Source organism: Cebus imitator, unplaced genomic scaffold (genome assembly GCF_001604975.1).
Source record: "Cebus imitator isolate Cc_AM_T3 unplaced genomic scaffold, Cebus_imitator-1.0 Scaffold75, whole genome shotgun sequence".
Lineage (NCBI taxonomy): Eukaryota > Metazoa > Chordata > Mammalia > Primates > Cebidae > Cebus > Cebus imitator.
Genome location: NW_016107390.1, coordinates 6,517,575 through 6,534,047, shown reverse-complemented (window position 1 = coordinate 6,534,047; position 16,473 = coordinate 6,517,575). Strand labels below are relative to the sequence as shown.

The following is a 16,473-nucleotide window of genomic DNA, read 5'->3' as shown; positions in this document are numbered from 1 at the left end:
TTTGACAGGGCCTTGCTCTGTGAGGCTGGAGTGCGGCAGTATGATCTCGGCTCACTGCAACTTCAATTTCCCAGGCTCAGGTGATTCTCCTGCCTCAGCCTCCCAAGTAGCCAAGACTACAGGTGTGCACCACCATGCCTGGCTGACTTTTGTACTGTTTCTAGAGATGGAGTTTTGCTGTGTTGCTCAGGCTAGTCTTGAACACCTGACCTCAAGTGATCCTCCTGCCGTGGCCTCCCAAGGTGCCAGGATTACTGGCATGAACTACTATGCCCGCCTGACACATATATTTATGTTGAGCTTTCTGTTAAAGAAATGTAATTTGTTTTGAAAAAATTTAGTTATTGATTGTGAGGATGTATATGAAATTACTGTGAGGGAAATAGCAGAGCTGAGGAGAAGTCTAGAGTATTTTGTATTTGAGAGAGAGTTGTTATTTTTTAAATTAATCTAGATTGCTTTTAGTTTCGATTGTCTTTCTCAGGAAAGAGAAAATTCATTTGAGTAAGATAGCTGATGTTCTACTAAGAGAAGACAGCCTATCTTTTCTTTTATCTTTTTTAAAATTACAATTTGTGTATGGAAAAAGCAAATGAATAGAAAAGAGTCCAGCCCAAGTAATGACTGCTCTGTATGAAATCAGAGTCCATGCTGGTCCTGTCAGGGTTTTGGCAGATTGAGCCCATGTTGTCAGCTCAGCCAGCCCCTCAAAGACTGTGCACTTGCATGCCTGAGTGTGTCTGTACACATTTTAAACCTCTTAATTTGCTTTGATCTGATTTCAATCTATGAAAAGGACTGCAAAAGTGGTTTAAAGAACTCCCATAGACTCTTTATCCAGGTTCCCCAATTGTTAACATTTCGCTCCATTTTCTCTCCTTCCTCGTCTATATTTAAGAGATTATCTAGTGACCCTTTCTACTGGCAAACAGAACCTCAGCTATAGTAGGAATGGCCCAAAAGGCTGGTTTCTCAATAGAGTGTCAGGGCAAAATGCTGCCCTTCCCCACCTGCAACACCTGCCCAGACACCCACAACTATGCAAGATACCATCAGTACTTGAGATCAATCCTCTCCTCTGTCCACTTCCCTGAAAGTTAGCTGTTGGCTTTCAAGACCTTCCTGCTAGCATCACCCCAATCCCTATCCACATCCTTATAATTTCAGAAGGAACAGGACAGAAATCTGGGCTTATCATTTTGAAAAGTCGCCAACCCACAAGCGATAGAAGCACCAACTTAATAATAGGGGAAGCAGTTTTTATTCTCATTCTACCCATGGCTCACATAAATAGCATCAGATATTACATAATAATAGGACACCGTATCTACAAATCTATTCAGGGATAGAAAGAGCAGACAGAAGATCAAAGATATAACCAGGAAGCAAAAAAGAACAGTTTCACTCACAGCGGCTTGTGATAGCCAGATTGTCAAAATATTTTTCAATCCAAAGGAAATGCTGTTCCATTTTCAGAGCACAAAAGAAATATTTAAATTTGGATGAACACATTTTGAATTTTCTAAAACAGTTCAAGGTATCAGTAATGAGATCACGGACTATAGATAGAAAAGGCAGCATCATGAGTATGGGCTGATTTGACCATAAGGACAAGAAACTTGCACAATTCCTATTGATTTCAACCTAATTTGTTTCTCATGAACACCACAAAACTGACAATACCAAAGATTAAAATAGGTATATCACTGATATCTTCCAAAGGAAATATTAGGGAAAATATTAGGGCTCTGCTATAGCTTAAGCTCCAAATGAATGCATGAATTCTGCATGTGGATTGCACATTAGTTACCAAATGAAAAAGCAACCTCCTTGCAATGTATAGAATGCTATACCTGCTGGCTCAAACCCAGAGGTAGACATGAACATTTCTAAGGAATATTCATACCAGTTGCATTTACATGACACATTCCATGCTGTGACTCCTTTGCAGCAGCCTAGCATGGCTGATAACATGTAGCCGCCTCTCGGAGATGTTGGGACAACTGACATATACTGCCCTTTACCTGCCTCAGGGTTCAAGTAGACATGCAAGGTGCAGTAGACCATCGAACACATGAAAAACTCAATCATTTCACTACATTTCACTAATATGAAATAAAAACTCATCAACATGCACAGAGCCGGTCCTGGTGCAATATAATATCCTGCTGTGCATTATTAATCAACGAAGATTGCATCTTATGCAATAGAGATCGCATGGGGCTTTGGAACAAATGCTAGGTTTTTAGTCATAATTAGGGATTTGGCTCTTAACCATATCAAAGCCAACAAAACCCAATCTTGCTTTCTCTTATTTATAAATTAAGGAAAATAGTTACCTACCCTACGAAGTCTTTGTAAAGAATAAGTGGTATAATGAGTCTAAAAAGCTTCTGTCATCAGAAACCGCTGTATATGGGTTTTAATCAATGTTATTATTGTCATTGATAGTAATCCACATTCATTACTGTTCTCTCACATTTTGTAGAAAGGAAATAAAGGTGGCATGCATTTATCATGTGTTTTAGAGTAATGTAACCTGAACAGAGAAACAGCTGGGATGGCTAAGGGTCAATGCTGGAAATTGACAAGCTTCTTGGTAACTGACAAAGTCCTGTTGACTCGTCTCTGGCCACTTGTGTCTTGGTTGGTTCAAATATTGGAGCCCCACGGGGAAAAAAAAAACGTGTGGTTCTGAAACTAAGTCAGTGTGCATTTAACGTTATGCAAAAGGATATGGCAGGAATGAGGGAAATCAAGAATTATTAATTTACTCATGAAGTCAAAATCTACCCGTTGAGCATCCACTGTGGTTTCTGGTATTTAACTGAGGTCTGAATACAGTCAGGGACCAATGAAGCCTTGTCTCTGTCTTCTTACAGGGAACAGCTACAACCTCATATTTACCAACTTCATCCCAGCATAAAAATCAGTTATAGAAGGTGCTTTCATGTTCATCTCAAAAGTTTTAGTTTTCTCAATATTATGAAAGAGATGATTAGCTCTGCTTAAATATTATGGAAGTTAACCTAAAATACAAGTGGTGAGAAACATCCTTTATTTTAGGAGGGAGATTTGGCAAAGAAATCACAGGCCACAGCTGTGAGAAGTATACAGGGATTATCCCCTTATTCTTGATCTAAGGCTTTGTGCCTCTTCCTTCCGCTTAAAGGTGGTTCCAAGAGCGTCTGCATGGGTCACGCTTTGCATTGGGAAGGGTTCCTTTATGCTAGGTCCTGACCTAGTTTTATTTTTTCCACCACCCTTTCCAATTCTGTTTTCCCAGATTCTCCTGTGGTAGGTACCCTTCACAACAGTCCCTACAGACCTCCTCCTGGTATTCTCACGCTGTGCAATCCCCCACACTGCGCCAGGGTTGGCTCGTGTAACTAATAAACTATGACAGAAGTGACGACATACTACCTAGGAGATTAGGCTATAAAAAAAGAGGTTTTGACATGGGGTCTCTTTCTATTTCGGGATGACATGGCAGAAATTGTGTCTCAGACACCCTTATGGAGAGGTACATGTGGCCGGGAACTGAAGCTGCCTGCCAACTATCATGTGAATGAAGTGAGCCATCAGCCCCTTCAGATGTCCAGGGCCTTGGCCAACAGCTTGACTGATGCCTCATGAAAGAACCTGAGCCTGCAGCACCAGGAAAACCACTGCTGGATTCCTGACTCTTAATAGCTATGTAAAGTTGTGAATGTTTGTTGTTTTATGCTGCTAAGTTTTGGGACAATTTGTTATATGGCAACAGCTAACTAATATACTTAACCTTCAAACTTCAACTGCAACTCCTCTGATCCCCAAAAGTCTTTTTCTGATCCCCAGGTCATAGCTATCTGCCCACCTTTTTATACTCCCTTACTCGCTGCCTCCTCATCTCCTTTCAAAAGCATGATTGCTAAAATAACTTCAGCTGCCAATTACTGAACAGTGACTGTGTGCCAGGTACCATCCTAAGCAATGTACATATAGTATTTCCCTGTGTTCTCAAGGGTCCTATAGAGTAAGTGCGGATTTCTCCCATTTCAAATGAGAAGTTTGAGACTTGGAGACTTTTAGTAAAATCTCACTCAAGAAAGAAGTTGGTGTTTGAGCCAAATCTTTTAAGCTGCAGTTGCATTCCTTGAACACCACATCACATAAAACTGTCATAGCTGAGCTAGTTCCGTTTAAGCCTCTGTATCTGAGACAGGGAAAATGTAAATGGAGAGAAGCCACCACGTATAGAGCTTGTGCGCAGGAGTGAGAATAGAAGTCATAATTTTTATGTAATCCATCATTTGGACATGTAGCTCAAGACACAACACAATGTTGTCCTCCCCAGCTTCTGTCTCATTGGATATCTTTAGATTAAAGAAATAACATAAATTCTGCATGAGGCTTTTCTAAATCATGGAAGAGTATGCCAAGAAATCAATAACATTACCATTTTTTATAGTCAAGTTTTGTGTTCTTATAGAAATCAATAAGAAGCCTAGTACAAGCCAATTTCACCTTTGAATATGCATGTCAAAATTCTAAACATAAACAAACAAAATCCAATGTCACATTAAGAAAATATCACAACATGACACAATGGGGTTTATTTATTCTGGGATTTCAAGGATTACTCAACATTAGGAAACCTATTCATAGAATTCACATATTACTAATAGATGTAAGGACAAAAAGTATAAAAAGCTTTAGAAAATAGTTCATCAACCATTTCTACTTGTAAGAGCAAATACGCTACAACAGTGGTTCTCTTTCAGGGGTTCTGCAAGATCAAAATTATTTCCATAAAGATACGAAGACATCACTGCCTTGTTCTCAAGCATATACGGTAGACTTTCCCAGATACTGTGATGATATAGCAAAAGAATTGAATTGAGAAAGAGCTAGGTGAATGCAGCTGCCTTCTAGTAAGCTTAAGATGAAAGTGATTTGCAAAAGTATAAAATAGTTCCACTCTTTCCACTAATTTTCCTTTGGAAAACATGCCAATTATTCATTAACACTATGCTGATTATATTATTAAGTGACTGGTTTCCTATTATTATCTTACATGAAAAAATAAATATTTAAAAATGCCTTGGTTTTACTGTTGAGTCTGATAAATAGATAAAACCTGTATTAGCAAAGATACTTCAGGATACACAATAGTTTTTAGGAGTGAAAAAGAATAATAAGACCAAAAAAGACCCTTTTCAAATTTTCAAAATTTGAAAATGATAGATAGCTGTGTAAGATACAAATTTAAGGTTCAGTTTCTTAATTCTATATATAGTTTTTTTAAAAAAAGATACAACAGAAAAGGAAATCCCACTTATAACAAGAGAGTTTTTTAAAAAAGAAAGAAACCTAACAAGAAATGCATGAAATATGCTCAAGAAAAACCTAAGATGCTCCTGAATAACACAGAAGTTGGTTAGAACAAATGCACAGAATGACTCAGCTTCAGAAAAAACTCAATTCTCCCAAGTTTTCTATAAATTTATAACATTCAAATGCCAAAAAGTGTTATTTTCTGGTGCTAGACAATTGATTCCAAAGATCACACAGCAAAATAACTAGGAAAAAACCTTAAAATGAAGAGCAACAAGTAAAGGATGTATTGGGATTGGGAGGGTCTAGACTGATGAAACATAAAACATACCAAGACCCAAACAGTCATGGGTGGAAGGTGATATCTCCAAACCAGATGATGCCTTTGAACCATTTTGTTGCCTGTGTGAGGAACTCATCATCCATTTCCTAGTACAGGACTCTCTAGCATATTTCAATTATAATTCCCTAAGTCTTCTGTCCTTCCTTTCGTCCTATTTTTTTCCAGAATGATTCTACCATGTGGTGTGAGATTTCCAGAGAGGCATATCTCTTAAAAAGACCCATTCTACTTTGCCTTTAATTACATTTGTCTCCATCAACAAACTATCGCCTTCATTTTCCTTGGTTTATTGTAAGTTCTACCTTATTCATCTTAATGACTTTCCTTTATGATCTGTCATGTTAACCTCAGGATCCGGCTTTGAGCAGCATCCTGAGTTAGTGGAAGGAATCCTAAACTGCAATTCAGAACACCTGGGTTCATCCCTGGTTCCTCTAAAAGAAAGACAAATCCTAGGGGTAAATAAAACAAAACTCAGTCTTTCTACACTTCAATTTCCTTATTTATGAAATGAGGATAAAATTAATGCTAACTGATATGGTTTAGATATTTGTCCCCTCCAAATCTCATGTTGAAATGGAATCCCCAGTGTTGGCAGTGGGGTGTAGTGGAAGGTGTTTAGTTCATGTGGGTGGATCCCTCATGAATGGCTTAGCACCCTTCCCTTGGTGATGAGTGAGTTCACAAGAGGTCTGGTTGTTCAAAAGTATGTGGCACCTCCTCCTCCCCTTGCCCCTGCTCTCACCCTGTGACGTGCCACCTGGCCGCTTGGCCTTCCACTACGATTGTAAGATAGCTTAGGCCTCTCCAGAAGCAGATACTAGAGCCATAGCTCCTTTCTGGAGCTATTTCAGAGAAATGTCACATATACATTTTTGAGCCTGAACAAAGATAGTAATTGATAGAGACAATTTAGATGATTGCTTTCACTATGTGAAAATCACACCCTGGTCTCACCAAATACCACATCACTGGCTAAAAGAGAATCAGAAATTAATTGCACATGCAGAATCACAGATTTTGATCACGGGAAAAGGCAGTTTATCAAGGAGAAAGCTTCACTCTTGATAATGTAACTAGAGTTTAAATCCCAAACTTTTTTCCCTCCCTCTTGGTCATCTATTCCCAGTTTGCCTAATAGCATATAAATCTGTATCCAATTTAAAATGTGAATTCAGAAAAAAGCGTTATGCACCATCTCTTTTTATTAAGTTGGTTGGAATATGATGCTCTCAAATTTCAATCCAAGTTCCTTTAATCAATAACTCTCCACTTTCACCCTCTCATAATGTGAAGCACTGAATAGTAGAGGAGAAGGTCCAAGTAATGACTCAGGAGAGGAGACACCCTGCCTCGTCTGGACTTCCCAGATGGCAGAGGTCTCCCTGCCATGTGATGCCACCCACTGGACAATTAGAAGGACGAAAACAGTTTTCATTAAGACAAAATCTTCCTCCTTTTATCCGAAGCAAAGCAGGCTAATTTTACTCCTTTTTCCACTGACAGCTGCTTAAATACTTGAAGACAGATGAGTAACAGCATCTAACTTCTCTGCCTTAAGCTTAATTTTTCATATCCTCTCACTTTCATACTTCACATCCCCTTCCCGCCCCACACTGGTTATTCTGTTCACTCTGCTCAAAAGATGGGCAGGGTTTCTGCATGTTATCCCCAGTAGGCAGTGCCTGGGATGGGATACCATATGCCCTATGTGTTCTGACTATTTCCAGACACAGCAGAAGCACGCCTACCTTCATCTTGGATGTTATGGGTCAACCATGAGGATTTAAGAATATTTTATCCACGAATTTTCAGAGTACAAACGTGACACTTTCTCTTTATAGAAAATTAAAATTGCCTACAATATCAAATATCCCAGAATAGTTACAATTAATATTCAGTATATTCTTTCTTAACTGTTAGGTATCTATTTTTATAAACAAAATTGGAATCATATTACATATAATTTTATATTTAGATAATTTTTTTCTTTTTCTTCTTCTTTCTCCTTTTTTTTTTTGAGACATGATCTCACTCTATCTCCCAGGCTAGAATGCAATGGCATGGTCACGGCTCACTGCGATTTTATTTCACATTTCATCATGGTTTTTCTCCACACCTTTCCAATTCTTTAAAATTCTTATTTTGTGTTATACAGTATACTATCTTGTGGGTATATCTTATTTAACCACCCCAATAAGTTGAATAATTATGCTGTTTCAAATTTTAGATACCCCATGTTTAACCACTCTAATTTTATTGTATAGCTCGGGACAAGTTACTCTACTTGTGGAAAAGATTTTAACTTTTTAATTCATATTGTTAAGTTAATTTTTATACAGATAATACCAATGTACACACCCACCATAGAATTTAGAAACACTTGTCTTTCTATCATTCTTGTCAGGATTGCATACAATTAATTTAAAATTTTAAAACAGAACATATTGAAAAAATTGTCACCTCTTTGTCTTAATTTGCTTTTTTATGAATAGAAAGATTAAATTCTTTTCCTAATTTTTAATAGCCATTTATATATTTTCTTTTATATATGGCCAGTTTAAGCCTTTTATCTATTTTATGTGAAATCACAGTATTTCTGAATTGTTTCATTATTGTATACATTCAGAATCTCAAAGTGTATTTATCTTGCTCCAAGTATCTTCAGAGATTATCTCTATGCCTTTCAATTATACTTTTAAACATAAAAATGATTTTTTTTTTTTTAAAGACAGGGTTTAACCATGTTGGCCAGGCTGGTCTTGAACTCCTGACCTCAGATGATCTGCCTGCCTCGGCCTCCCAAAGTGCTGAGAATATAGGCGTGAGCCACCACACCCGGCCAAAAATGATTTTTAAGTAAAATTTATTAGCTGCTAATTTTGTGATTTATTCTGCTGCCTTTATGCATGAAAAGTTCTCTAGATCCTAACATTAGCTCAATGTAAACCTCTATTTATAAACAGCTACATTCATAGCTCTACTATAGATCTCATCATAGTATTTGCAAAACGATTATTCATTTAAGCCTCTGTTCTACTTATTCTGGACTCTGAGTATCTTAGACACTGGGGCAGTATTTCTCATCTTTTTGTCTTTAGTCTTTAGTGTGGCAAACTATAAATGTTGGTTGAAAGATATGCTAAATGAATAAGTCAATAATGTAATGCACAGATTTTTTTTCAGTGACAAAGAAATTTACCACTTTACTTCCCTTATTCTGTTTTTTCTTGTCAAACTACTGTATGAATAGCGTACTTAAAAAAAAATGTATTCCATAGGGGCAATGAAATGTTATCATATACTTGTTTGCTTAAAGTACATAATTAATATATAATCAAAGCCTCAGAACAACACGGGGGGTGTCCATGCAACAGCGGTGCAACTAATCCTTAAAAAGGGAAGTCTGAATTTTTAGGATTCTCTGAAGAAATATTTTTCATGTATTAATTCTCATCCAGGAGAAGTCATTGGCAGGATTTTCCATCATAATATTCATGAAGAGAAAAACATTTCTCTTGTGAGGCATTAGTATCATTTTTTAGAGAAAAAAAACACCTGAGTCATTTTTGTGGGACTCTGCTTCTTTTTAAATCACATTGATCATGTCAAGAATGAACCTACCAAATAAAACAAAAAAGCCAAGCACACTGAATAAAATATGGAACCAATACGTGGCTTTGTATTTTACTTCAAGGTCTTATCTATATGGCATACAAAGACACACAATGAAAGAACCATTGGCTTTTCTATATAAATGGACCTGATGTTAGGGAAATAAAATTCACTTTTATCTGTTCATATCACCATATGACACTGTTTTGTACTTGTGGTTAGAGATTTTGTTGAGTTCATTATACTCTCCTATGATGTCACTTCTGTTTCACTTTGTAAAAAAGTTATATCTCTATTTTTTTGTGAAGTCATGGACTTTATTTTTGAGTAGTTTAGGTTTATAGAAAAGTGTAACACAGAGTACAGAGAATTCCCATATGTCCCCTCATCCCACCCCAAAGCCCCCTGTATTAACATTTTAAATTGATGTGGTACATTTGATTCAGTTGTTGAGCCAATATTCATATATTAATAGTAATTAAAATCCAGAGCTTAAATTGGGGTTCACTGTTGGTGCTATATGTGTTTTATAGACTGTGACAAATGTATAATAATATGTATCCACCATTCAGGTATCTTATAAAATATTTTCACTGTCCTAAAAATCTGTGCTCTCCCTCTTCATCACTCCCTGCTTTCCTTTCAATCTCTCCCTTTTTTCCTGTCTCTGTCGTTTTGCCTTTTCCAAAATGTCATAGAGTTGGAATCATGTGATATCTAGCCTTCCAAGGCTGGTGTCTTTCATCTAGTACTATGCATTTAAGGTTCCTCCATGTCTTTTTGTGGCTTGATAGCCCATCCCTTTCTATCACTGAAAAACATTCTGATATGGTTTGGCTGTGTCCCTGCCCAAATCTCATCTTGAATTGTAGTTCCCATAATCCTCACGTGTTGTGGGAGGTAACTGAATTATGGGGGTGGTTACCTCCACTTTTTTCTCGTGATAGTGAGTTATCATGAGAGCTGATGGTTTTAAAGGGGCTTCCCCTACTTTGCTCTGCATTTCTCCTTGCTACCACCATGTGAACAAGGACATGTTTGCCATGATTGTAAGTTTCCCAAGACTTCTCCAACCATGCTGAACTGTGAGTCAATTAAACTATTTATAAATTACGCAGTCTTGGTTATGTCTTTTTTAGCAGCATGAGAACCGACTAATACATATTCCATTGTATGAATATACCACAGTTATCTTTTGAAGGACATCAAGATTGTTTCCAATTTTTTGGCAATTATGAATAAAGTTACCATAAACATTTGTAGGTTTTTGTGTGGACAGAACTTTTCTACTCATTTGGGTAAATACCAAGGAGTGTGAATGCTATATCATAAAGTAACGGTTCATTTAGTTTTATGGGAAACTCAAATTGTCTTTCAAAGTAGCTGTACCATTTTGCATTTCCACCAGCAGAGAACGAGAGTTCCTGATGCCCCACATCCTCACCAGCATTGGATGTTGCCAGTGTTTTGGATTCTAGTCATGCTAATAGGTGTGCAATGGTATCTCACTGTTGCTTTAATTTCGCCCTAATGACATGTGATGTTGAGCGTCTTTTTGCCCTTTGTGTATGTATGTTCTTTGGTGCACTGTCTGTTCAGAACTTTTGTCCTTTTTAAATTAGCAATTTCATTATTAAATAGGCTGTTTTAGTATTCCCTTTGGCTACTGGTCATTGGCTGACATAATAAAAACTGGAAATGTGCACAATAGGATGGTCTCTTAGGTATGCACATCTTCTTGTGAGGGGTGGTATGCAATAGTAGGCACCAGGCCATACCAGATTATGCCTCTGGACAGTTTGAGATACTCTCTGGTATTTTCCTACACATGGTCAAGGATTCTAGATTGCTCAGGTGGCAATAATTTGGTGATAACAGATCCTGTCTAGCAGACACTTAAATTTTACAATGAATACTACAGGGTACCAAGAGTAATTCGTTACAGCCACAGTTAGGACAAACTATGAAGAAGAAACTGAGCTACAGAAATACATATTCAACTTTAACTCTGCTATACAGGATTTAGGGTCTAAATATATTAGGATTGATTACGATAGCTGCAGAATTCATTTCTAGGTACAAATGTAAAAGTATAGACTTTCTTGGAAATTATCACGGTATTGCTGTTTTTCCCTATACCACTTTTTCTTGAGGAGGCCAAGTTACCTTAGAAAGTTCTTGTCATTGCTTAGTTAACACGACAGCCAGCAAACAGAGATATACAGCTTATGTGTTTGGCTGAAGAAACAGCATTAGGTGCCCTCTTAGAAGAACCTTTCTGTTAATGTCCCTGTCATCATCACCTTTGTCAATTAACTGACAGTAAGGACTCAAAATGCTAAGAACAAGATAAACACCAGCAGCTGTATGGCAGACATGGCCTTTGGACAAGTATCAGCACTTCACAAGTACCTGAAGTCACTTGTTTAAATTTTTAAAAATGCCAAGAGGTATTACCTCTAAAGTAATACAAGAAGTTATAATGTAAGAAAAAGAAATGGTTGAAGGTAGGGTTGGCTTAGGTGAATGCCATTCTCAGAGGCACATGACAACCTGAAGCTCTATTTTCCTCTAGAAAATAAGCAATGACAAGGTAGAGCATGTCCTCTTCATTGCAGGTGATAAAAAGGCCTTATAAACATCTTCAAGGCTGGGCGCAGTGGCTCAGGCCTGTAATCCCAGCACTTTGGGAGGCAGAGGCGGGTGGATCACGAGGTCAAGAGATCGAGACCATCCCGGTCAACACGGTGAAACCCCGTCTCTACTAAAACCACAAAAAATCAGCTGGGCATGGTGGCGCGTGCCTGTAATCCCAGCTACTCAGGAGGCTGAGGCAGGAGAATTGCCTGAACCCAGGAGGCGGAGGTTGCGGTGAGCTGAGATCGCGCCATTGCACTCCAGCCTGGGTAACAAGAGCAAAACTCCGTCTCAAAAAAAAAAAAAAAATCTTCAAGTTCAACAAGGGAGATGGAGCCAATGGCTTCTGGGTGGTTTCTGCCTCCAAACCCTCCTTGGGATGACTTTCTAGTTGGAAGCCTAGTGGAGGATGTGGTGGAGGCCTCTTGGATAACACTCATATTTGCTCCTTGCTGGCTGGAGATATGAAAGACTAGGGCCCGACTTGCAGTGGATAGGGGGTAACAGAGCAAGACCTAATCTCAAAATAACTACCACCAAAAAAAAAAGAAGATGAAGACGAAGGAGAAGGAGAAGGAAAGAAGAAGAAGAAGAAAAGAAGAAGAAGAAGAAGAAGAAGAAGAAGAAGAAGAAGAAGAAGAAGAAGAAGAAGAAGAAAAAGAAGAAGAAGAAAGAAGAAAAGAAAGAAGAAAGAAGAAGAAAGAAGAAAAGAAAGAAAGAGCTGTGCACATTGGTTCATGCCTGTAACGCAGTACATTGGAAGGCTGAAGTGGGCAGATCACTTGAGTTCAGGAATTCAAGAGCAGACTGGACAAATGGCAAAACCCCATCTCTACCAAAAATATAAAAAATTAGCCCAGCGTGGTGGTATGAACCTGCCATCCCAGCTATTCAAGAAGCTGAGGTGGGAGGATTGGTTGAGCCCAGAAACTTAAGGCTGCTGCAAGCCCTGGCTCTAACAAAGGCACACAAAAAGCTTAGGCAATGGAGTAGGGGGGTGTTTGAGGTGGGACCAGCTGTCATCTCTGGGCGCATGAGCATCTCAGAGCATGAAGCAGATGGGGGTGGTGCAGGGGAGTCGGCATGGTGTGGCCCTCTTGGGTTGCCAGGAGGATCCAGGCCATGGAAGCTGAACGAGGCTAGCGATGTGCCCCCAGATGTCCAGGGGACAACGTGAATAAGCATAGGAACATAATGTATTGACTCATTTCTGGAGGTTACTTAAACCAAACAAACAAAATAAAAGTCCTCCTTAATGTCCTTTCAATAGCTATGCACATAACCTCATAATCCTTTTTCTCCATGAACAATGAAACTCAAACTGAATTTTGAGTAGCAAAGCAAGTTAATTCTCAATTCTAATCTTTTCAGAATTCAAAAGAGAGAAAATTCAACATGGTATTTAACAATTGCATTGCTATCTGAAGCTGAAATATGTAAGTATATAAACAAACCTTTGGAGACTTTCTATTTTGGTCTGACTCTGAAGGTACTTGAGAAAATTGTACGGTATCCTTATCAATCTTGATTTGTCTTTCATGCTTTGAACCTATTATTTATTCTAATTATACTTATATAAATATTATTTGCTAGTGCCTTGTCTGCATTTAAATAAATCTACAGAAGAAAACAATATAGCATTCAAAATAGAAAGTATATGAAGTTGTCTTATGGTTGCTGATAACCATTGTTTAATTTCATCTACAAAGTTTTCTCATGTTAATTAAGAATATTCATTAATGTTACTCTGAGGCACATGGTTTAACATTCATAAGGAAGAAAGCCAGCTAAATTATTACATGCAGATCCAATGTTATGTCATTAAAAGTATGGGCTGATTTGAATTTCAGCCATAGGTAATGTTAGTTAGTGAAAGTCAACAACCAAAGTAGGTGGACACCGTGGCTCATGCCTATAATCCCAGAACTTTGGGACGCTGACGCAGTCAGATTGCTTGAGCTCAGGAGTTTGAGACCAGCCTGGGCACCATGGTGAAACCCTATCTCTATCAAAAATGTAAAAAATTATCCAGGTGTGGTGGCACATGCCTATTGTCCCAGCTACTTGGGAGGCTGAGGTGGGAGGATGGCTTGAACCTGGAAGGCAGAGGTTGCAGTGAGCCAAGATCATGCCACTGCACTCCAGTCTGGGCCACAGAGCTAGATCCCATCTCAACTGCCCCACCCCCCAACAAAGAAAAAATGAGAAAGAAAGAAGGAAGGAAGGAAGGAAGGAAAAGAAAGGAGAGAGAGAGAAAGAGAGAGAGAAAGAAAGAAAGAGAAAGAAAGAAAGAGAAAGAAAGAAAGAAAAAAGAAAGAAAGAAAGAAAAAGAAAGAAAGAAAGAAAGGAAGGAAGGAAGGAAGGAATAAAGGAAAGAGGGAGGGAGGGAGAAAGGAAGGAAGGAAAAGAAAGAGAGAGAAAAAGAAAAATCACGGCAGGAATAACATTTTGACTTACACCTTTACTATAAAGCTAGAAAAATGTAAGCAATAAAACATGGAAAAACTGTTTTGTTGCAGTGTTTTTTTCTTTCAAATGTATACAGAAGCAGCAGGCACCTCAAATACCAAGAGAGTAAGCAAGTGATGTCATGGTGGAAAAATGTATGGTTTTATAAATTAAATATGGTACTACTGAGGTCTACTCATCCTACCCAAAAGTGGCAATCTTTTCTTAATGAATTCACCAAGATTCTGTGGGCCACGCCTGGGGTCACTGCAGGCCCACTTTCTCTAACTTTCTCTAACTTTAGCAGGGCACCCCTCACTTCCCACGGATGGGGAAGATGGATTCAGGACGGGTGTGTGATGCTTGCTTACCACAGGCCTGTGCACGTCCCAGAATGCTCTCTCTTGGCTGTCAAGGATCTTCCTTTCAATCTTGTCTCTCTTCTTGTCCACCCTGTCAACATGGTAACAATGGATAGCATTTAGTGTTAATGGTAGTGCCTTTCTGAACAAAAGGCCACAATTTGAACAAATCTTCCAAAAGACTCACAAGGACTCACTTTGCTTGCGCTTCTGCTTGCATGAAAATGAACTCCCACTTCCGGGCAAAGGCTCTCTGCAGCCTGGCCAGGCTCTCCTGAAAAACACACCCCAGGTGAAGACATTCAGGTGTTCATCTTCTTCACTGCTCTCTTCTAGCTTAGTTACCACTTGTATTTGTCAAGGAGACAGACAGTCTCTAAAGTACAAGTGTACTATGGTTCTGAATGATAAGTCATGCTCCCTGAATTCACCTCATCTTCATATTGGCAGTCTTAGAGGAAGTAGAAAAACCTATTACAAATACGAATTTTTTGAATTACTGACTTTGGAGAACAGGACTAAAAATCCAATATGTATCTGCAAAATACTAAAATTACCTGGCCCGTAAGGAGGTGCTCCAGATGAATCTATTGGCTTTTTCTGTACCCATTTTGTAGAGGAACAGAACAGCAATACACTCCTACTACGAATGCAATCAGTTCATTCAGTTCCTGACAATACATGTAGCACCCTGGCAGCCCACAGCCTATTCCTACACAGTGCTTTGAATTCAGTAAATCAAAACATAGCAACCATCTGCACAAATGACATCAGCTTACTTTTATCTGCTGATGATCACCATCAGCAGATAAAATTTTGGCAAAACCCACTCTTTCCCAGGGTAGATGGTCTTTAATCCTCAGAGTTTGGATATCTTCACTATCTATGTATCTGACATTTCAACAGTTAAGTTGATTTTAGAAAATAAGATATGCGTCCCTCTTAGAGTTTATGTATTTCGGGTTTTGCCACATGCAACGTGAACGAAGAGAGGAAGTAAGCAAGCAGGGACTCATGAACACAGTGTGTTGCCAGATCCCTGGAAATCTGACCCTTCAGATCCATGAATGAGGCTGGGCACAGAAGCTCACGCCTGTAATCCCAGCAATTTGGGAGGCCGAGGTGGGTAGATCACCTGAGGTCAGGAGTTCAAGACCAGCCTGGCCAATGTGGTGAAACTCAGTCTCTACTAAAAGTACAAAAATTAGCTGGGCTTAGTGGTGCACGCCTGTAGATCCAGCTACTCGGGAGGCTGAGGCAGGAGAATCCCCTGAACCTAGGAGGCAAAAGTTGCAGTGAGCCAAGATCACGCCACTGCACTCCAGCCTAGGTGACAAGAGCGAAATTCCATCTCAACAGAAAAAAATAGAAAAAGAAAAAGAGGGCCTGGGTGGTGGTTCCCAGCACTTTGGGAGGCCAAGGCAAGTGGATCACGAGGTCAGGAGTTCGAGACCAGCCTGGCCAATATGGTAAAATCCCACCTCTACTAAAAATACGAAATTAGCTGGGTGTGGTGGTGCATGCCTGTAATCCCAGCTACTCAAGAGGTTGAAGCAGAAGAATTGCCTGAACCCAGGAGGTGGAGGTTGCAGTGAGCCAAGATCATGCCACTGCATTCCAGCAGCCTGGGCGACAGAGCGAGACTCCATCGCAGAAAAAAAATAAAGCAGGATTTTGAGCTCCTCCTTATTCGTATTAAATCAGAATCTGCATTTTAACAAAACGTCCAGGAGATCTGAAGCTCTGAACACT

At 39.0% G+C, this 16,473-nt stretch overlaps 1 protein-coding gene across 1 annotated transcript in view; it reads right to left on the bottom strand.

The window, feature by feature from the left end:
* Window positions 1–16,473, bottom strand: part of RGS7 (regulator of G protein signaling 7) — a 532,072-nt gene that overhangs the window by 68,390 nt on the left and 447,209 nt on the right. The window contains exons 8-9 of the mRNA XM_037739855.1: window positions 14,919–14,995; window positions 14,731–14,812 (exon numbers count right to left, since the gene is read on the bottom strand). Of these exons, the coding sequence (XP_037595783.1) occupies window positions 14,731–14,812; window positions 14,919–14,995 (159 nt within the window). The remainder of the gene's footprint in view (window positions 1–14,730; window positions 14,813–14,918; window positions 14,996–16,473) is intronic.